This window comes from Odocoileus virginianus, chromosome 7 (assembly GCF_023699985.2).
Source record: "Odocoileus virginianus isolate 20LAN1187 ecotype Illinois chromosome 7, Ovbor_1.2, whole genome shotgun sequence".
In the NCBI taxonomy this organism is placed as follows: Eukaryota; Metazoa; Chordata; class Mammalia; order Artiodactyla; family Cervidae; genus Odocoileus; species Odocoileus virginianus.
In genome coordinates, this window is record NC_069680.1 from 18,263,226 (window position 1) to 18,284,100 (window position 20,875).

Consider the following 20,875-nt stretch of genomic DNA (forward strand, 5'->3'; position numbering starts at 1 on the left):
CTGTCATCATAATAGCAGTTTTTACTTAAGTACTACCTCTCACCTGAAGTTTTCAAAGTGCTTTTCACTAGGCCTATGAGATGGCAGTCAGGAGTTATCAAACATTTAAGGCCTATACGGAAATATAACCCAGGCCATGAGGAGAAAATTTTCCTTTTTAATGATCTAGATATGAATATGTGTATTACAACCTCTAAATTTTAAATGCCAGTTTTTCCAAACAGGACTAGATATTGTTGAATTTAACGTGTCCTAAAACCTGTCTTAAAACGAGTGCTTTTTAACCCCCCCAGCAACTGCTTCGAGAACGACAGCAGATGGCCAGCCGACCCTTTGCGTCTGTTGATGTAGCGCTGGAAGTGGGAGCTGAACACACAGACTTTCTGCGAGGGGCATTAGAGGTAGGAACAGTGGTGGGCAAAGGGGACTGCTGTGATTTGCATATTTATATTACTTCTCTAATCTGCATCTGCTTGTGAAGCCAAACAGAGTCTGATTATCTAGAATTGACAAGATTCAGCTACATATGTTATGCCATTTTCAAGGCACATGGTTTTAATAGTATGACATGAGCTGTAACAAACGCCACTGGAGAATCTGTTAGTCTAGGCAAGAGTGACAGACTGCTCACCTGGCACCCTTTCCCTGGCAGATAGGAACTGAAGGAATTTAAGATACAGGTACTATGGTAGAAACAAAGCATCTGTATTTAGTCCTGGAGTGCCCAACACCCCTCAGTTAACAGGTCACATCTATCTTTATTAACAAAGTTGACTATTAAAGGTGGGTGGAGATGAGTTGCATTTTAATTACATAGTTTCACTTTTTGAATGTTGAAGGTTGTAGAATATAGTGAATATTTTTATTTTATGGCTGTATTAGTACAGGATTATATTGCAAATGGGGAAATGGAGTATGGTGAAAGAGAAATGATTATGTGCGAGTAAATGTGGTATTCAGATCTTGAAATAGTGCATGACATGGTTTCTGAAAATAATGGGGGTTCCCAAAGAGCAAAAATCCACAGATTGTAATTAACAACTCATGACAGCATTCTGAGGCATGGTAATTTTATTCTAAGCTTAGTTTCCAAGTTTTTTGTGTTATACATGGTAAGATGTTTAAACAGGAAGATTTAAAAATACCTTACAGTTGAAATATTTTATTCACCTTTTAAAAAGTGACCTTATGTGACTGACTTCATGTTGCTATATTTAGACTTTGCTTTTCTTTGAGGAAAGCAAGGGATATAACAATAGACTCCTCCAAATACCTAGGCACAAATATAATTGATTTTGTCCATAAAATTTTTGGTTATTCTGAAAAAAATAGAACTAAATCAGACCTTATGATGCTATACAAAGGACCAGTGTTTAGAGACATTTCTCTAAGTAAATTTTTTTTTTTTAGCTTTTGTGTCCTTGATTTTTTACTGCTCTAGATCACAGGCTGTCACAGAAGCTTAGAACATTAGATAATGTGTGGGTATATCTTCTGTTGCTTAGGGAGAAGTGCTCTAATTTCTAACTTTGTAGTAAGTGCTCTAATTTCATTCTGACCTTTAATTTCAAATAACTTTAGAACAGAACTTTTAAAATTGAAAACTCTATCTGAATCTAACTTCCTTTTTCTCCTCATCTATTTAAAGCATTCTTGAATGCTGTTAAAACTCAACTCACAAGAGAAAAACAAATGTAAATGATACAGATGTAAGTTGAGATAAAACACTCATAAACTTAAGGAACAAATGTAATAAATATACATAATAAATAATTTATTTTGTAGAGTTTAAAAACTTCTACTGCTACTTTCTTTTTGCTCATATTTACTTGGTGGTCCTTTTATTCATTTATTTCCGACTTCTCTGTATCCTTTTGTTATTACTAGTTATATGAATAACTGGTATGTCTCTATTTCTTTTGTATCACTTGTTTTCTAAAATTTAAATTCAGAGTGTCACAGAAGAATAAAACCTACCTACCTACACCCATTTAGAAAGTTTTCTGGAGATCTGGTTCTACTTACCAATGTGTAGTTTTGTTGGCTTTTTGTAAATGGCTTTATTAAATTGTAGTTCATATGCCATAAAATTTACCCATTTAAACTGTGAAATTTTGGGTTTTTAGTATATCCAAAATCGTGTAACCATCACCAAAAATCAATTATAGAACGTTTTCATCTTCCCCTAAAGAAACTCCCTTCTCACCCCCTCTCTTTTTCCCCAAGCCTCATTCTCAACTGTAGACAAGCCCTAATCTACTTTTTGTCCTTATATGAGTTTCCTCTAGTATATTTTCATTCCATTTCATATAAATGGAGTCATACAGTATGTGGTCTTTCATGACTAGCTTCTTTTACTTAGCCTTAATGTTTTCAAGTTTCATTCCACATTGTGGATGAATATTTAATTTCTTTCTATTGCCAAGTAATATATGATATTATTGATATAAGAGGGGTGTCTCAGGTGGCTCAATGATAAAGAATATGCCTGCCAATGAAGAGATATGGGTTCAATCCCTGGGTCAGGAAGGTGCCCTGGAGTGGGAAATGGCAACCCACTCCAGTATTCTTGCCTGGAAAATTCCAGGGACAGAAGATCCTGGCTTGCTACAGTCCATGGGGTCACAAAGAGTTGGACACGACTAAGTGACTGAGCATGCACCCACACATTATTGGTATAGCACAGTTTGTTTTTGCACTCGTGAGTTGATGAACATCTGTGCTGTTTCTGCTTTTTGAAATGCTACTGTGAATATTTGTCTACAAATTTTGTTTCCTTTTCATTGGAATATGTAAATAAGAGTTGAATTTCTGGGTAATATGGTAAGTTTTTACTACTTGTGGAAAAGACTTTCTATCTCCACTGAATGATCTTGGGACTCCTGTTTCAAATCAATTGACTGTAAGTGTGAGAATTTATTTTTATCATCTCAATACCATTCCATTAATCTATAGATCTATCATATGACAATACAATTCTATTTTGATTACTATAGTTTTGTAGTAAGTTTTAGAATTAGAAAATATGAGTCCTCCAGCTTTATTCATTTTGAACATTGTTTGGCTTTTCTGGGTTCTTTGAATTTTGACAGGAATTTTAGGATTAGTTTGTCAGTTTCTGCAAAGAAGCTCACTAGTACTTTAATAGGGATTGTATAAAATCTGTAAATCAATTTGGGAGAATTTACAGTATCTTAACATGCACCTTATTAAGGTGGTAGTTTTGTTAATTGAGTACCTTTATCCATGCTTCAAATAAATTTAGGATTCTAAATTCAATATCAGATTTTCTTCATCTTGATAAACAAGTATGATTTCTGATATTTACAATTCCCTATATCCATATATTTCTGATCTAAAGTAAAGTGACAACTTAATTTTTTTTAATTTAAAGTTGAAAATATTGTCCTTCAGTAATTTTTAGAGCTTAAGTTGTTTTCTTATATGAATTTAATACCAGAAATAAATAATGGCTGCTAACTGCTAATTTATTTAATGTTCTTTGGAAAATAATAGAAGTAGAAGCATAACGTTTAAAATCATATTTTGTTTTTTCCTTTGCATTTTGTAATTACTACTAAGTGGAAGTTATCTATCTGCTGTATATACACATACTTGTGTGTACATATACATTTGTATGTTGTATGTGAGATTTACTTTGCATTGTCACAGTACTCTAGATCCACTCCAAATCTCTTTTTATATACATAACCTAGTATGATGTGGCATTGATTTGCTTACACAGCAAAATATGAAGCCTAGGCCTATTCTGAAATAACATTAAGGACTTTATTTAAACCTAGAAAATAAAAGTAATTTTAAAATTCCTTTGCTGGTTTTTTCTTAAAATTCAGAGATTAAATTCAACCCAAAGCCATAGGTTAGCTGGCTATTACTGGGAGTCAGGGTAAAATGCATGTCACCCTACAGACAGCAGGGCAACTGAGCTGAGTGTTTATTCCTCAACTCCCTCCAATCACTGGTTGAGGGCCATTTCGCAGGAAGTCAGAGAAAGCCCTCAGCAAAGAAATGAAGGCTTTGGCTTTGGAAATTAGCAGAAAACTGACATGGTAACTTAGAGGCTGGAAATCAACCCGAAGTTTTTCCTATGAGGGGCAAGTATAGAGGGAGAGAAGCTTGTCACAAAGCTTCTGTGGGAATCCAGGCAAGAGGTAATGGTGGCGAGACCAGGATGTTAGCAGTGAGGTGTCTGATTCTGGACTTTGTTTTTAAGTCATGATGTGTTCTCATTTTGAAAGTCTTTCTAGAGACTTTGTGTGTGTAATATCCAAACAGAAAAGAAGACAGGATTTTCTCTCCTTAACTGGCACTGTAATAGATCCAGACCTTCTGATGCTGTTGTACTTATTAAGAGCAATAGTCACAGTCTCTCAGTATACCCTCTCAAACAACAAAAGTCATGCTTTTCAGCAGTGCTAAGGGGAAGATTCATAGCATTACAGGCCTACCTCAAGAAACAAGAAAAAAGTCAAATAAATAACCTAACTCTACACCTAAAGCAACTAGAGAAGGAAGAAATGAAGAACCCCAGGGTTAGTAGAAGGAAAGAAATCTTAAAAATTAGGGCAGAAATAAATGCAAAAGAAACTAAAGAGACCATAGCAAAAATCAGCAAAGCTAAAAGCTGGTTTTTTGAAAAAATAAACAAAATTGGCAAACCATTAGCAAGACTCATTAAGAAACAAAGGGAGAAGAACCAAATTAACGAAATTAGAAATGAAAATGGAGAGATCACAACAGACAACACTGAAATACAAAGGATCATAAGAGACTACTACCAGCAGCTCTATGCCAATAAAATGGACAACTTGGAAGAAATGGACAAGTTCTTAGAGAAGTATAACTTTCCAAAACTGAACCAGGAAGAAATAGAAGATCTTAACAAACCCATCACAAGCAAGGAAATCGAAACTGTAATCGGAAATCTTCCAGCAAACAAAAGCCCAGGACCAGATGGCTTCACAGCTGAATTCTACCAAAAATTTAGAGAAGAGCTAACACCTATCTTACTCAAACTCTTCCAGAAAATTGCAGAAGAAGGTAAACTTCCAAACTCATTCTATGAGGCAACCATCACCCTAATTCCAAAACCAGACAAAGATGCCACAAAAAAAGAAAACTACAGGCCAATATCACTGATGAACATAGATGCAAAAATCCTTAACAAAATTCTAGCAAACAGAATCCAACAACATATTAAAAAGATCATACACCATGACCAAGTGGGCTTTATCCCAGGAATGCAAGGATTCTTTAATATCCGCAAATCAATGTAATACACCACATTAACAAATTGAAAGATAAAAACTATATGATTATCTCAATAGATGCAGAAAAAGCCTTTGACAAAATTCAACATCCATTTATGATTAAAACTCTCCAGAAAGCAGGAATAGAAGGAACATACCTCAACATAATAAAAGCTATATATGACAAACCCACAGCAAGCATCACCCTCAATGGTGAAAAAATTGAAAGCATTTCCCCTGAAATCAGGAACAAGACAAGGGTGCCCACTCTCACTACTACTATTCAACATGGTTTTGGAAGTGTTGGCCACAGCAATCAGGGCAGAAAAAGAAGTAAAAGGAATCCAGATAGGAAAAGAAGAAGTGAAACTCTCTCTGTTTGCAGATGACATGTTCCTCTACATAGAGGACTGAAGACTGAGAACTCTACCAGAAAATTACTAGAGCTAATCAATGAATACAGTAAAGTTGCAGGATATAAAATTAACACACAGAAATCTCTTGCATTCCTATACACCAACAATGAGAAAACAGAAAGAGAAATTAAGGAAACAATACCATTCACCATTGCAACAAAAAGAATAAAATACTTAGGAGTATATCTACCTAAAGAAACAAAAGACCTATACATAGAAAACTATAAAACACTGATGAAAGAAATCAAAGAGGACACAAACAGATGGAGAAATATACCGTGTTCATCGATTGGAAGAATCAATATTGTCAAAATGGCTATACTACCCAAAGCAATCTATAGATTCAGTGCAATCCCTATCAAGCTACCAACGGTATTTTTCACAGACCTAGAACAAATAATTTCACAATTTGTATGGAAATACAAAAAACCTCGAATAGCCAAAGTAATCTTGAGGAAGAAGAATGGAACTGGAGGAATCAACCTGCCTGACTTCAGACTATACTACAAAGCCACAGTCATCAAGACAGTATGGTACTGGCACAAAGACAGAAATATAGATCAATGGAACAGAATAGAAAGCCCAGAGATAAATCCACGAACCTATGGACAACTTATCTTTGACAAAGGAGGCAAGGAGATACAATGGAAAAAAGACAACCTCTTTAATAAGTGGTGCTGGAAAAACTGGTTAACCACCTGTAAAAGAATGAAACTAGAACACTTTCTAACACCATACACAAAAATAAACTCAAAATGGATTAAAGATCTAAATGTAAGACCAGAAACTATAAAACTCCTAGAGGAGAGCATAGGCAAAACACTCTCCGACATAAATCACAGCAGGATCCTCTATGACCCACATCCCAGAATTTTAGAAACAAAAACAAAAATAAACAAATGGGACCTAATGAAACTTAAAAGCTTTTGCACAACAAAGGAAACTATAAGCAAGGTGAAAAGACAGCCCTCAGATTGGGAGGAAATAATAGAAACGAAGAATCAGACAAAGGATTAATCTCAAAAATAAACAAGCAACTCCTCCAGCTCAACTCCAGAAAAATAAATGACCCAATCAAAAAATGGGCCAAAGAACTAAATAGACATTTCTCCAAGGAAGACATACAAATGGCAAAAAAAACACATGAAAAGATGCTCAACATCACTCATTATAGAGAAATGCAAATCAAAACCACAGTGAGGTACCATTACACACCAGTCAGGATGGCTGCTATCCAAAAGTCTACAAGCAATAAATGCTGGAGAGGGTGTGGAGAAAAGGGAACCCTCTTACACTGTTGGTGGGAATGCAAATTAGTACAGCCACTATGGAAAACAATGTGGAGGTTTCTTAAAAAGCTGGAAATAGAACTGCCATATGACCCAGCAATCCCACTTCTGGGCATACACACCGAGGAAACCAGATCTGAAAGAGACACGTGCACCCCAATGTTCATCGCAGCACTGTTTATAATAGCCAGGACATGGAAGCAACCTAGATGCCCATCAGCAGACGAATGGATGAGGAAGCTGTGGTACATATACATCATGGAATATTACTCAGCCATTAAAAAGAATTCATTTGAATCAGTTCTAATGAGATGGATGAAACTGGAGCCCATTATACAGAGCGAAGTAAGCCAGAAAGATAAAGACCATTACAGTATACTAACACATATATATGGAATTTAGAAAGATGGTAATGATAACCCTATATGCAAAACAGAAAAAGAGACTCAGATGTATAGAACAGACTTGTGGACCCTGTGGGAGAAGGCGAGGGTGGGATGTTTCAAGAGAACAGCATCGAAACATGTATATTACCTAGGGTGAAACAGATCACCAGCCCAGGTTGGGTGCATGAGACAAGTGCTCGGGCCTGGTGCACTGGGAAGGATCGGGTAGAGAGGGAGGTGGGAGGGGGGACCGGGATGGGGAATACATGTAAATCCAAGGCTAATTCATTTCAATGTATGACAAAAACCACTGCAATGATGTAAAGTAATTAGCCTCCAACTAATAAAAATAAATGGAAAAAAAAAAAAAAAAGTCATGCCTTTCCTCAGTAATGACAGAAACCATGAGAAACTGAGGTAAAAGAACCAGAGGCCATTAAGTGACTTAGGTTGACTAGGCTTCCTAGATCTGGTGTCACATGAAAAGTATACAGTTTGATCACAAACAAGTTAATTGATAGTAATTAAGTTTGATGTTAAATATGCACTTTCCTTGTTCATTGTTTTTTGTGGGGAGAGTAGTGTTAGGAAGGAAGGAGGGAAGGAGTTGGAAGTTTTATAAACTTAGATGAGTCCTTCAATGTCACTGACAGTTTTTGCTGGGGTATCATTCTTTGTTTCTATTTTTATTTCAAATTATTTTATCCAATTATTTTTTGCTTCCTACCTCTAATACTGAAAAACTAGAAACCATTTTTATGGCCAAAAGTAAAGCATTTGTTAGTTAATTTATTATATTTTACAAAATGGTATATAAATTGTGATCTAATTTTTGATAAACATTAAAAAAAAACTGGTCTAATGAATTCTTAATAATAAATGTTGTATAGGTGGGTGGCATATATGGGTTATTCTTGTTGCATGTCTGTGTTGTCCTTTCTATTACAGTATGCATGGCTTTTTTTAACAAAGAAAAATTAAAAGCAACAACAAAGCAAAAATATAAAATATTAAGTTTTCCCCTTAAGTTTTAGACCCTTGTATTGACTGCATATTGGAGCTTGAAACTTGCCAGTTATTCAAAATAAACATTTTCAATTATCATTTCTATATTAGGGAACAGAAACTCTTATACATATTATACATATTCTGGACTGCCCTGTTAACGTTTCTACCCATCATGATTAATTTATCCACATTTTAATTTGTGAAAATGTAGGTGACCATTGGGTTTGATTCTACAAGGTTAGTACTTAGGTGTTCACCAAGCATTACACTAGAGAGTGCTTTCCAAACAATACAGGTAAAGATTATATGTCGAAGTAAGGAACTTAAACCTGAGCTTCCTGGGTCATGAGAACAAGTAAAATGTTTAAATTGAGTTTAAGATACTGTTTTTCAAAACTTATTTACATACACTATCTCAATCTCATTTGAGCCTTATGTCAATCTTACAAAATACAAAGCAGATTTTGTTTGTTCTGTTTCTTATTGAAGAAACAGAGACTCTGTGAGCTTAAGATCTTTGTTCAAGATCACAATTTAGTCACCAGTAGAGAATGGGATGGCACAAAAGCCAGATACAACTTAGCAGCTAAACCACAACAGAGCAGGAACAGAGTTTGAATCTCAGATTGGCCCTGGAATTTCTCTTTCACAGCATTCTCCAATATGCTGATTTTAGTTCAAATTGAGAATACATTCTAGGCCCCAACGTGTCTTTGGAGTACTTTTTGTTGTAAGGCTGTTTATGAGCAGAGTTACCTAATATTTTGTAGTATTCTTTGATTCCTGGTGCTTATGAGTAATGGAGACAGTTCAACCTATTACAGTACATAAGAAAAAAGGTGACAGACACATTATTTAAATCAAGGCCAGACACAGTGAGCGACTCTCGTGTTAAGAGCATTACTGGCTTTGCTCCCAGAGCAGCATGAGCCCAGTTCTCTGCTGATGGGCATAGCCAGTGGCCTCTCAAGCATTTCATTCCTGGTCTGGCATCTTCATGGGCAGGAGTTCCGATGGCTAGCCTGAGCATTTCCTGGGTCTCTGATTTTTTTCAGATTGTACAGCTGTGTTGCACTACTTCATATTTTAATTATTTTATTAAAACTTATTCTTAGTGTTCTGATTATAAAAATAATAAATACTCTTTGTAGAAAAAAATGCAGAAATAATCAAAATTAAAATATTTCACCCATAAGTATCCATTGCTGAAACTTTTATATCTTTCCAACATTTTCCTTTTGCATATATGTATGTTTACAAAATTCAAAGTATATTCTATATGTGATTTTGCATCCTGTTTTTCTCATTATAATAAGAAAAATTTGTACTTCTGAGTTTGATTTTAAAATGTCCTGTCAATTGTTTTGTAGTATAACATAATTTATATGACTTTTATTTTTAAATAGCTTGATTCTGATTTCACACTATTATAAATAGGGCTTATAGTTAATGTTTGTACATAACTCTTGATCCTAATCTGCAAAAAGATAAACTGCTAGGTCAAAAATTGTGACCTTTTATGCATCTTGATATATTGCTCACTTACTTTCCAGAAATGTCCTTTTTCAGACTACCTTTAACAAGGAATGAGAATTCCTGTTTCCCTACATTTTTGTCAAAAATTATTTTAAAAGCAATTTTAAAACAATTTTGGTAATTTGATATATGAAATGTTATATTCTCCATCAGACTTATTAGTATTAATAGTAAAATCAAATGTTTTCATATTGTTTTTAACCACTTGTATTTCTCCTAGCTCATTTTATTAACTGTTATTCCCATGTCCTCTTCCATTTAATATCATCTACTGATAGTAATTGGATTACTTAAGACATTTTTTATTAGTTACAGAAAATTTGAAAATGTTTCTTAACTTATTCAGTATCTTTCTTCATCCTTCTGTTGGAACTATTTTGCTTAAGTCGCTTATTAAATGTTTGTAGTTTTCTGTTACAAATATTTCCCTTCTGGATATTGCTATTAAAATATTACATTTTCTCTATTTTTTTCTACTAATCAAACTGGTTTAGTAATATTTTCAGATATTACTCTTGCTTTATATTTATCCTAACTTTTTAAATTATCTTTGCTTCTTTGATGGGCTTCTCTTGAATTGAAGATTTTTAAAAATAATTATTTCCTTTTCTCCTCCCCTAATATGCATATTACACACTCTTTCTCCTCTTTTGGCCATTACTCTTAAAATTTTAGCAGGCATAGTTTCAGTCTAAATATAATGAGCTCTTCCCTAATATAAATGAAAGGTCCTCAATTTAAACCTTGTTTTCATCTTATGTATCATAATTATCTTATTTGTAGTTTTGTGAGTTTTCCTGGAAAATTCCATGGACGGAGGAGCCTGATAGGCTGCAGTCCATGGGGTCGTGAAGAGTTGGACACGACTGAAGCAGCAGCTTGGAGCATTCCCTAACTACAATGCTTAGAATTTGGCTATTTTGTAACCAAATATTATTAATAGCTTTAAATATTATTAATAGCTTAAATATTATTAATAGCTTTGTCTTCAATAGGAGCTCAGTTTCCCTGGGTGCAGGTTCGCTTCTCTTTGGATTGCTGTTCTCTTGGCATTAGCTTAATTATATTCATTTTCACTACTGAGATTCCAGTATTGACTACCTCTGAGGGAATAGCAGGCAATAGGGTAGGGAGGGTCTCCCTACTTGTAAATGGATTAATGGTATAGAAACAGTCAAGCCACCAACTTCCTACTGATCTTTTTTAACTCCCTAATGCTCAAGAACAAGAAAGACTCAGAACACATATTACACTTTTTCTTAGCCTCTTAGGGACCAGAGAGTCCTAGGATGCTCTGTCAAGGATTATATTGACCTTCTTGGTGTTTACAGAGCTCTCTAGACCAAGTCTCTGTAATATCCCTGCCCTGGGTCTTGATGCTGGTTTCTATACACTTTCCCAGTTCAAAGAGGGTAGCTGTTCTGCAGGAGTTCCCTCAATTAGAATTGTCTCAGGACCCAAGCCCTATTTGCATATAAATACTCATAGGCTACAGGGGCTGTTTGCCTCAAAAAAGGAGATGATTTTCAGTTAGTAGTAGAGAGAAGGAAACTGCTAAGGTCACATCTTCTCACATTCTTCACAACAAATGCTTTAGAAGACTTTCTCATTTTAAGAAAATTATTTAGAAAAAATAGATTTTTATATGCATATCTTTGATCTTGAAGTAAGGAAGTAACTGGTAGTAATGCTTTTGTACTTTTCTGTACTTTTTTAAAAAGTTTCCTACTATTGCCCATGTCCATTTAGGTATTCCTGTTACAGCTCTCCTTTTTCAAAATAAAGATCTTTGAATATATACTCAGGTAGAGCAAAGTATACTAAATATTTTATTAATTTGATATCCCATGGGCATCAATTGCCAACACTATGGAAAAAGGATTAATATAAAACAGTACAAAAGCGTTACAAACAGTACTTGAAGTTACAGGTTTCCCTAGTTGCATTTAGAATTTTTGTTGTCTTTCTTTTAAAATTGTCAGGCTTCACCACGACCATTTAGCAGGAAATGTTTTCAAAAAAATTTTAGAATTTGTAAGATTTGGAATTATAACAGAATTATAATGGATTTTATTATTGAACGAAGCATGAGATAAGAATTAAAGATGACTGAGTCTTCAGAATTAACATGATAAGGATAGAATCCATTAACATTGGATGAATATAATACAATACTTAAATTACTGAAATCTGCTTGCCCCTAAATTAATATAATCAGAAGTCATAATATGTTTAGACCTGAGAAAAGTCATCTGTTTATATTTTTAATACATATCTTTATAAATGCTCTTGATTAACAATTAACTGTACTTGTAAGTAAAATACTGCTAGCATCATTCAGAATTCACTGAGTTCAAAGCTAAGGATATATATTTTTATTTTTATGCACTTTCAAAATTAAAATTTTATAAATGGAAGTTTTCATTGTGCTGTTAAAACATTGAGATTATCTTGCCTTAAATCACTTAAAATGAATATAAACTATGATAGAGAAGAATATAAAGATGAGGATAAACAACAACAAAAAAAACAAGCCCAGTTTCACCTCACAGTGTTTGATATGATAAACAGAAACATTTACAAATACAAAAGGCTTATAACCCTGACTGCCCATATCCATATTGGCTGTCATTCAGCAGAATAATACATTACTTAAGGATACTGTCATATCATGGTTGCAATTTTGCAAATAAAAAGTGGCTGTGTAAAGTAGGCTACAGTATCATTTATTGGGAAATCATAAATACAGTTTAGCAATTCTTGAGGACAGTGTTCCAGCTCTGACAAAAAAGATTAAATTTCCAACATCGTTATCTTTCACCTACTCTCAGATAAAACAGACAGTATATTGGACCCATCCAAAAAAAATTATGGCCAAATTAAATTTGCTGCAACCAAGAACACACAGTATTCATAGGTATCTTTGAATAATGTCAAATGTTTCCAACACTCATTCCTTGTATATATGTTAAAATAATGATATTTAATATATTAACATAAGACCAATATTAATGTCAATTAATACATATTACTCAGTAATAGTAACATAAAGCTAGGTATCTTTTTATTTTGTTTTTCTAACATTTTAGATTGTCTTGAAGCATTTGTTATATATCTGATAGTGTGCAGCATTTGTTTTCTGATTTTTATTAAACAGATTACCTGCTTAAATATTTTATTAGGCTATAGTTCCCTATAGCAGATGTTATTACACTAAGTTTATACCTTTGTTTAATATACTTTTGCTTATCTTTCATGTAAAATCACTTGCTAATTTAACCTGTATTTCTTCCTTCTTTCCATTACATGCATTAGTAGATAATCTGATCAAGTTCATATCCTCAGTGGAATAGCTGACTGAAAAAATTCTGTAAAATGCTGGTAAATCAAATAGAAATCTTATAAAGTATTATCCCAGATATTGGAAGTGTAGTGCTAGATATTTTATATGTAGAAATCTAAGAAACCAATAATGTTATACTTTAGCTAAGCAAACATTTTCATATGTTCTCATACTTTTCTTTCTTAGAAAATAAAATAGCACCCAGGTCAAAATATAGGGTATGAAATCTGAAAATTTACCTTAAATCTTAATATACATTTCCATTTTAATCAAGGATTACAGTTTTACCCTTTCATAGCAGAGACCTTGATTCATATCTATACTTTATAATTTTGTTCATATTTATTTTAGGCCTCTTTTAATTTTTGGTTCACAGAAAAAGGCACTGGATTAACCACTGATGAAATATGAAAATAGAGAAGACTATCAAATAAGCAGTTTATATGCAATTTTTCATGGAGAAGGGGTCATTATTACTTAGGACTTTCTCCAGCACTTTTTACAAAATGAAAGCAATACCTAAATTTATTTTTCCATATTTCATAATGAAAAGTCAATCATAGAAATTCTATAGTATAATAAATTGATTCAGAGAATATTTACTAAACTTGCTATATGCAAATCAGTACAGATGGATATAGAAAATATACTTTCTCAACCTTCTAGGAATTTATACATTGATGGGAAAGATTTCCCATCAGTGTATAAGACATAAAAATACCATGAATGTATATCATATGTATATATATGTATATGCAATATCTCATAATGAAAAGTCAATCATAGAAATTCTATAGTATAATAAATTGATTCAGAGAATATTTACTAAACTTGCTATATGCAAATCAGTACAGATGGATATAGAAAATATACTTTCTCAACCTTCTAGGAATTTATACATTGATGGGAAAGATTTCCCATCAGTGTATAAGACATAAAAATACCATGAATGTATATCATATGTATATATATGTATATGCAAAGTGATTAATGCTAAAAGGACAAAAAAACACAAAGGAGAGGAAAAAAATTAAAACTCGGGATATTGTTGAATGTTTCATGAAAAATTATAGTAGTTGTTCTTGGTTTTTAAAGATATATGAGATGTCAATAGGTAAAGGAAGGAGTAGAACTAAGATGATGGAAAAGTAAAGGGACCTGTGAAGCTGAGAGAACAATATGAGTAAAAGACAAGAGACAGAAAAGAGTGTTGTAGAATTAGCTGAATGAGGAAGAAATTGTAGGGCTCAAGATAGAAGATCTTGGAACATATTATGGAAGTCAATTTTAACAAGATGCTAAAGATCACACAGAAGTTTTACTGAGCAGACTTTTGTGATTGATTTTAGAAAGTTTATCCTTGGCAGCATTCTATAGCATTAATTGTTTTGAAGAGTAATTGAGTTGGAGAAACAAGTTGGCAAGTTAAGCCCTTAACTAGTGTCTATCAAAATGTAAAGGAGCAAACATATTGAAAGCTATGAAGAGGTAGAATTTACAGAACTGAATAGCTGAGTAAATATAGAAATATTTTAGTTCAGTCACTCAGTTGTGTCTGACTTTTGCAACCCCATGAACCGCAACACGCCAGGTTTCCCTGTCCATCACCAACTCCCGGAGTTTACCCAATTTCATGTCCATTGAGTCGGTGATGCCATCCAACCATCTCATCCTCTGTCATCCTCTTCTGCTCCTGCCCTCAACCTTTCCCAGCATCAGGGTCTTTTCAAATGAGTCAGCTCCTCACAATAGGTGGCCAAAGTATTGGAGTTTCAACTTCAACATCAGCCCTTCCAATGAACACCCAGGACTGGTCTCCTTTGGGATGGACTGGTCAGATTTCCTTGCAGTCCAAGGGACTCTCAAGAGTCTTCTCCAACACCACAGTTCAAAAGCATCAATTCTTCGGCGCTCAGCTTTCTTTATAGTCCAACTCTCACATCCATACATGACCACTGGAAAAACCATAGCTTTGACTAGGTGGATTGACAAAGTAATGTCTCTGCCTTTTAATATGCTGTCTAGGTTGGTCGTAAGTTTCCTTCCAAGGAGTAAGCGTCTTTTAATTTCATGGCTGCAATCACCATCTGCAGTGATTTTGGAGCTCCAAAAAATAAAGTCAGCCACTGTTTCCACTGTTTCCCCATCTATTTGCCATGAAGTGATGGGACCAGATGCCATGATCTTAGTTTTCTGAATGTTGAGTTTTAAGCTGACTTTTTCACTCTCCTCTTTCACTTTCATCAAGAGGCTCTTTAGTTCTTTGCTTTCTGCCATAAGGGTGGTTTCATCTGCATATCTGAGGTTATTGATATTTCTCCCGGCAATCTTGATTCCAGCTTGTGCTTCATCCAGCCCAGTGTTTCTCATGATGTACTCAGCATATTAATTAAATAAGCAGGGTGACAATATACAGCCTTGATGTACTCCTTTCCCAATTTGGAACCATTCTGTTGTTCCATGTCCAGTTCTAACTGCTGCTTCCTGACCTGCATACAGGTTTCTCAAGAGGCAGGTCAGGTGGTCTGGTATACCCATCTCTTTCAGAATTTTCCACAGTTTATTGTGATCCACACAATCAAAGGCTTTGGCATAGTCAATAAAGTAGAAATAGATGTTTTTCTGGAACTCTCTTGCTTTTTCGATGATCCAGCTGATGTTGGCAATGTGATCTTTGGTTCCTCTGCCTTTTCAAAACCAGCTTGAACATCTGGAAGTTCACAGTTCGTGTATTGCTGAAGCCTGACTTGGAGAATTTTGAGCATTACTTTACTAGCGTGTGACATGAGTGCAATTGTGTGGTAGTTTGAGCATGTCTAGGGCAAAGAGAGGGAAGGACAGAATCCTGGGAGTTCCTCGTACATACTGGAAGTCATGGACTTAAGAAAAGAGAATCAAAGACAGAATCTCGGGAAATTGTTACAATTAAAATATTAGAGGCATACAGAAGGAAAGAAAGTCTTAAATGACAGACTGCGAAGGAATCAAATTGAAAAGTTTTGGACCATTAGAGTTAAGAAAAAGAAGCCACGCCAAAAAGGATTAAGAGGCAAAAAATGCCTCCATTTCATAATCAGTCAGTGAAGCTGAGAACTACAGAGAGATGGAATTTGGTAACTGTGTAGTCATTGATGACTTTTTTTTTTCACCTTTTCCTTTTTTTATAAATTTATTTTTTTAATTGAAGGATAATTGCTTTACAGAATTTTGTTGTTTTCTGTGAAACCTCAACGTGAGTCAGTGATAGGTATACATATGTCCTATCCCTTTTGAACCTCCCTCCCATCTCCCTCCCCATCCCACCCTTCTAGGTTGACACAGAGCCCCTAAGTCATACAACAAGTTCCTGTTGGCTATCTATTTTACCTGTGGTAATGTAAGTTTCTGTGTAATGAATTTTGTGGAAGTAGTTTCTATTGAAGGGCAGAAACAGACCGTCAGAACTGGATTGAAGATGAGAACATGGATACAGCAAGGTAGACTCCAGTTTTGACATCTATAATGTTGTAAGGAAGGAAGGGAATGAGACAGTAGTTTAGGAAATTGGTGGTTTCAAGAGAAAGTTACTCTGGGAGAAAAATTTTGGAGTAGACATAATACTTGTTAGGGTCGAAGAGAAGGGAAAGCAGAAAGAGAATCAAGCAGACGGGTGTAAGGATTAATTTTGTAAAGATAAGACAGGATAAGCAAATGACGAGTAAAGATGAATTAATTAACTTTGAGCAGTTCCATCCCATAATTTACCTTTGATGACCATATTTTTTTAATCGTACTTTTAGAAGTAAGGTCCCCTGCTTAGAGTGAGCTGGGGGTGTAAGGTTGAGCCTTAAGAATAACACTTGTTTGAAAGGCTATGATAATTGATTAAGAGCAAAAACCAGGAGTTATCCAATATTCCTCCTCCTAATCTGGTCTCTTTTTTCTATCAGTCATTGAGCTCTGTCAGTTCTTCAGTGTAAACATTTCTTAAATTCATCACTTCATCCCCACTACCGATTTTCAAGTTTCAAGCCTCAAGATCTTTTTCCTTATCCTGTTCTGTTACCCTCCTTCCTGGTCGCCCTCCCTCAACCTACTTCTCGCTTCCAGACTTTTTGTCGCATTGCTACGAAAGTCTTCTTCGTAGGGTGCAAATATTCATATCACCCTTCTCAAAATTCCCAATTGGATTTCAACCTACTTCCCTCTTCCAGACTTTTTGTCGCATTGCTACGAAAGTCTTCTTCGTAGGGTGCAAATATTCATATCACCCTTCTCAAAATTCCCAATTGGATTCTCATCTCCTACAGTGAAAATTCAAATTCCTCTGCATAATGTACTGTATCCTGCAGTCCGTTGTTTATTCTTACTCTGTCTTCTTATGCCAATAACCAGATCCCTGCTCAGTGTCCCTTGCCTCTATCATTGTCTCTGTTGTTCACTTGTCCTAGAAGAATTTGCCTATCTGGTAGTAGAATTCAACTAACTCTTCTACTCTGAAAAGAAAAAAAGAAAAAAAATAGAATGTTTGAATAAAAGAAGAAGTGAATGAAAAGCATTATCTTAAGGTGACAAAAGGATTGCTAAGCAGCAAAGAAAACCCAAAGGAACTTAGCAAGAATTTTAGCATCAACAATGACTTTGCCTTAAAGTTGGAATCAGAAGTGAGGATAACACCTTGTAAGGTTGACTCAGGGTTAGATACTGGAGAGCTGAATACAGATAATCAAGTTAATGGGAGATGCTGGTATGAGAGCCTCTTTTAAAATTGCTGAGGGGAGTGGACAAGGAGTGTAGTAGGGAATGCAAAGGTCTGTGGCTGAAAATATGGATGCTCAAGAGATAGAGTTATTATTGTTCAGTCTCTCAGTTGTGTCCGACTCTTTCGCAACCCTATAGACTGCAGCCCACCAGGCTCCTCTGTCCATAGAATTTCCCAGGCACAAATACTGGAGTAGGTTGCCATTTCCTTCTTGAAGGGGTCTTCCCAACCCAGGGATCGAACCCAAGTCTCCTGCCTTTCACGCACTGGGGGTAGATTCTTCATTGCTGAGCCGCTGGGGAAGCCCGATGTGTGTTCCAGTCATCAAATATTACAACTTCCATACCTCACTTTAATGTACTCTAACACACAAACACACAATGTCCCAGAATTTAAAAAACAAACAAAATAAAAGCGGAAAAAAGCTTTCTTTAGAGAAGATGGTGATTTTGACTGAACAAAGTCTTTTGGTGAACAAATTAGAAAAAGTTATATAAACACCGTGTTGTCCGCATGCACACATGTATCTTCATACAAGGGGAAAGCAACTATAAATGAGTTATGTACTCCAAATGAGTAATTACTGAGTCTTATTCAACCTATGTACTTTTTAAACATATTTTACCTTTTTAGAGCAGCTTTATGTTGACAGCAAAATTAAGAAGCAAGTACAGAGATTTCTCATATGCCTGTCCACTGCCCTCACACATACCTTACATGAGTTTTTTGCTTATGACTTCTTGTTAGAACATTCACTTTCAAAACTGTATGAATTTTTGAAGTATATATGGTATATGTGACCCTTGAATCTCTCTTTGAAGTGATGCATTATGACCTCTGTGTGTATGTTTTGGGGAAATTTTAGGCAGTACATTCTCGAAATAGAATAATTTTACCTTATATAAATTACATTTCAAGAAGTCCCAGAGAACATTTTATTAAGTACATCAGCTTTTGATGGTTCCATTTATTTGAGGAAAAAGTAGCCAGAAAATGTGCCATGCACTAGGTGCTCCAAACAGCACACAGGTCTGTGGTTTTGTCAGTGCTTCCGACCGTCTGTTGTCTGTGGAGAATGACATCAGTATCTCCTTCTCTGCCTCTGTTACTCCTTCCTTTCTTCCCAGATTTTTTTCTGTTGCTCCTCAACTCTCAGACGTTAGAATAACTCACGCACGTGATAATAAACCTGAAGCACCATGAGATCCCAGAATACTTTTGGTTCATTAAAGAAAGTTTAATTTTGGTATAATTAGTAATAAAGATATTTTATTATAGTGAGATTAACATAAGATCACTCTTTCCATCATAACATTTAATTAACTAAATACCTCCAGTCTCCCACTGTGAATGAAGTATAAATGTATGAGTACATAAATGCCTGTATAAATGCATATGCAGTTTTTATCACATACTGAGAGAATATTTGGTTGACTTATTAATGACATTTTACTTGACTGTTTTTCCATGTATTCATGAATTATCAAGGTAATATAGATGCCATAACATCAGTTATTAATTTTATGTTAGTTTATCCCACTGATTAGAAAATTAAAACATTCTAATTGTAGAAACTTTGGAAAATACAGAAAAGTATATTATAAACATAAGACGCCTCATCCATACTCAGTCAGTGCCCTCATTCCCTTCTGGGTCAATTCCATCTCTCTGCCCTAAACCCCTGGCAACAACTGATCTGATTATTTCCTTATAGTTTTGCCTTTATTGGGAGGCCAAATAAATGGAAGCACATAGTATGTAGCCTTTGACGTCTGACTTCTTTCACTTGGCATAATGTTTTCAGGATCCATCCGTGTCATTATAGGTGTCAGTAGTTTATTCTGTTACTGAAGAGCATTCCACTGTATGGATGCACACAATTTATTTATCCAGTCACCAGGTGATGGACATTTGGATTATTTCCAGTCTGGAACTATTGGAAATGAAACTGGCATTAACACTTTCATATAAGTCTTTCCTGGAGACTCAAGACAGTGAAAATTCTGCCTGCAATGCGGGAGACCTGGGTTCAATCCCTGGGTAAGGAAGATCCCCTGGAAAAGGCATGGCAACCTGCTCCATGCCTGGAGGCCTCTCTTGCCTGGAGAATTCCATGGACAGAGGAGACTGGTGAGCTACAGTCCTAGGGTTGCAAAGAGTCAGACACTACTATGTGACTTTCACTCATTCACTCATAGGTCTTTATATGGAAATATGTTTTCATTTCTCTTGAGGAAATATCTATCAGTGAGATTGTTGGGTCATATGGTAAAATTATATTTAACTATTTCCCAAAGTGGCTGAAGCTCCAGTACTTTGGCCACCTGTTGTGAAGAGATGACTCATTGGAAAAGACTGATGCTGGAAAAGATTGAAGGCAAAAGGAAAAGGGGGCGGCGAAAGATGAGATGGTTAGATAGCATCATCAGCTCAATAGACATGAATTTATACAAACTCTGGGAAAATAGTGGAGGACAGGAGGGCCTGAAATGCTGTAGTCCATGGGGTCACAAAGAGTTGGACATGACTTAGTGACTGGACAACAAGGTGGCTGTACCATTCTGTATTCCCATTGGCAACGTATAAAAGTTATTGTTGACTTTGGGTTTTCTTTTGTTTCTCTGATATGTGTATGATGGTATATCATTGTCGTATTTGATTTTGAGGAGACCTAAACATATTTTCAAGATAGATGGAGCCCCTGCCTATCCATTTATAGCTATCCATATCTTCAAATATTAATTTTTTTCCACAAACATAATATGCATAGACATCAACTAAGAAATAATCTAAAATAAAAGACTGGGAACAGGGGATATCTAATATATTCCAATAAAATAAGAATTCAGAAATGTAACTTCATAAGAATATCTTCATGTAACTTTG

The 20,875-nt window shown here is 35.1% G+C and overlaps 1 protein-coding gene across 1 annotated transcript in view; it reads left to right on the top strand.

The window, feature by feature from the left end:
• The window catches only part of ATRNL1 (attractin like 1), a 751,710-nt gene that overhangs the window by 491,922 nt on the left and 238,913 nt on the right, over window positions 1–20,875 (top strand). Inside the window, exon 27 of the mRNA XM_070470251.1 lies at window positions 294–401. Coding sequence (XP_070326352.1) covers window positions 294–401 — 108 coding nt within the window. The remainder of the gene's footprint in view (window positions 1–293; window positions 402–20,875) is intronic.